The 2,633-nt window shown below is 37.1% G+C and overlaps 1 protein-coding gene across 1 annotated transcript; it reads right to left on the bottom strand.

The window, feature by feature from the left end:
* On the bottom strand, nt 1-1,917 carry LOC142549534 (thaumatin-like protein 1). The gene is made up of 3 exons (XM_075658523.1): nt 1,784-1,917; nt 997-1,678; nt 1-460 (listed from the first exon to the last, which is right to left on the bottom strand). The coding sequence occupies exons 1-2, from the start codon at nt 1,845-1,847 to the stop codon at nt 1,005-1,007; spliced, it is 738 nt and encodes a 245-aa protein (XP_075514638.1). The 5' UTR covers nt 1,848-1,917; the 3' UTR covers nt 1-460; nt 997-1,004.
* Between the last annotated feature and the right edge of the window lie 716 nt (nt 1,918-2,633).

Consider the following 2,633-nt stretch of genomic DNA (forward strand, 5'->3'; position numbering starts at 1 on the left):
TGGACTACTAGCTCAATATCTCACTAAAATAGACTTGAGGACATAGATTCCTATATTTTCCCTTACCTCCCCCTAAAAAACTCCCAATATCTATCTCACAAGCACCCCCAACTCCCAAGAATCCCAATGTTGCAGTAAAACCCCAATATTCCATCCATTTCTTCTAGCACGACAACAATTAATTAAATCTTTGGCTAATGAATTGTGATTTATCGATGCAAATTTGGTAAAATGAACCAATAAAAATCAAAATTACACCAGAAGTACTACTGTGGAAGCCAGATGTACAACGGCTGCTACTATTCGAAGGGTGGCACCAAAAGAACGTGTTCTAGACGAGCCCCCAATCGCCAAATTTGCCAACCACGACCCGTCCGCCAACATAGCTTCCGGCATTGACCCAGACCCCGATCCAACACCGGAATCACCCTCGGGCCCGGAGTCGTTTCCTGTTCCATTGCTTGATTTTTGGCTGCAATGAATATATTTAGTTTGAAAATCGGGAGAACTACTTTGAAGGTATTTTAGGACTTAAATGTATGATTACATGTGATCGTATGCATGAACTTTCACCAATCTACCGTAATTAAAATTTTGAGAAAATTGGTTAAATAACCTCGGTCAATTTTTTTTTTAAGAAGCTGACCTCCTAAGTGTATTTGAAATATACTTGAGGTTGAGGAGGTCATTTTCTTAAAAAAAGAGTTGACCGAGATTAAAAAATAAAATACCCCACTAATTTTCGATGCCTAAAACCATGTTTTGACATATTTAATGATTCTGATTTGAAAAAAAAAAAGGATTTAAATTGTACGTGCTATTTTAGATAATAAGAGTGATATTATTTTCATTATACTTTATGGGATATATAAAATCATTATATTTTGAATATTTAATAAAATAATAAAGCATAAATATTTAGCCCTAAAGCTGTCATTCTTTATAATTATGATAATAAATAACAATATAATCGTGATGAGAATGAATAAGTTGGACATTGTGCATTAAAGAGTTGTACCTCGGTGGGTGGGACAAAAGGTTATCAAATAGTCGGCGGCGGTGCAAGTGAAAGTGCTGGTGGGATCATCGTACGCGTAGCTGTAAGATTTCGGGCACGCATTCTTGAACATCTGCGAGTACGCCGACGGTTTGCACGTCGAAGGAGACCCGTACTCCCCCCTGCAACAGTATTCTGGTTTGCCGTACGCATCACAAGCACTCCTGCACGCGCCTCCGTCGTCGGTCCTCAGCTCAGCCGGGCACAGCTTGTTCAGGTCCTCCACGCAGCCCGTGGATTCGCATTGTCCGGAGCCGCCGCTGACGTCCACCATCACGGGTAAATTGTATCCGTCCACGAGGCTGACGTCGTAGAAATCCATGGAACCCGACCCTATGGTGAATTCCGCCAGTGTGGCGGCGGTGGAGCCAGCCCCGTTGCACTCCACCTGGCCGGAGCCGCAGTCGCCAGTGGCGCAGGATCCACGGCCCGAGCCTGCAAAAGTGCAACCGGTTCTGCCCCAGAACCGACCCGACCACCCGGTCGGAGACTGGAATGCCCGTGAGCCGCCCTTGGGTAGCTCGAATCCGGTGGTGTCCATGGCCGGATGGCCGAGAATCGCCGGCCAAACAGTCTGAGAACACTTGTTTACTAATGTAAAAGTTGCAGCATCAATCAATACTGCATGAAAGCAAACATCATCATCAAATATCCAATACTACCGAATCAATTTTGTCCCGAAATCTTCACCAAAAATAAGTTTAGAATCATATATATCATGCGTACCTTTTTGTCGGAAGATGTAGAGCAGAAAGATGGTAAATAAAGTAGTACTAGAAGAAGAATCCATGAAAGACTAGTTTTGACAAATTAAGAACGAGCTTATAGAATGGTAGTGTTTTGGCGGCGGAGACAGTGTGTTATCCAGTGTAGTCGAACAATTTGAGTTCGATTTGTTTATAATCGAATTAATTTTAAATTTTATTTAATAATATATTTATGATCCATGATTTTATTCAAATTTTTATCTTAAATCTCGATGAACTTGAAGCATATAAATTATAAAATTAAATATTTATTAAATTTATTTAAAAATAAAATATATATTTATGAAAACAATATAATATTCCTATTAAAATTTGTCATTTTATTAATAGAGTTTTTTATATTTTTTTCATAAATAAAGTGCAAATCTATAAATTCAATATTAAAAATGTTATCTTTTTAATTTAAGAATGGACTTAAAGGCCTGCTAACAAAATTATTTACGAGCTAACAAATCAAATATTATAAAACTTGAATTTAATTCATTTAAATTAACGATTTTTATTAAACAAATTTTATCGAATCGAGTTTCGAATAACTCACAAACGGCTAGGTTAGGTTCATTTACCTCCATAGAGAATAATCTTGATTAGCTTCAATATGCTCCTAATTATATTTCTGTTAATTACAAAAAAGATTCACCACAAAGACGTAGCCTTTAGGAAATATTAAAATATAACTATGATTAAATATTGTTTAACAACATATTTTGTAATATAAAATAATACCTTAGAAACATCCAAAAACTGGAATAATATAAGGAAATGATATCATAGTGGATGATATCTGAGTGTTTCTTTCAGTTTTATTT

This window comes from Primulina tabacum, chromosome 6 (genome assembly GCF_025594145.1).
Source record: "Primulina tabacum isolate GXHZ01 chromosome 6, ASM2559414v2, whole genome shotgun sequence".
Classification (NCBI taxonomy): Eukaryota; Viridiplantae; Streptophyta; class Magnoliopsida; order Lamiales; family Gesneriaceae; genus Primulina; species Primulina tabacum.

What these genes read in the sequence shown, in the direction of transcription:
- LOC142549534 (XM_075658523.1), bottom strand. Translation starts at nt 1,847, where the DNA reads ATGGATTCTTCTTCTAGTACTACTTTATTTACCATCTTTCTGCTCTAC. An exon ending in CTACATCTTCCGACAAAAAG is followed by an intron (nt 1,679 to 1,783) that starts GTACGCATGATA and finishes GCTTTCATGCAG; the next exon opens with TATTGATTGATGCTGCAACT.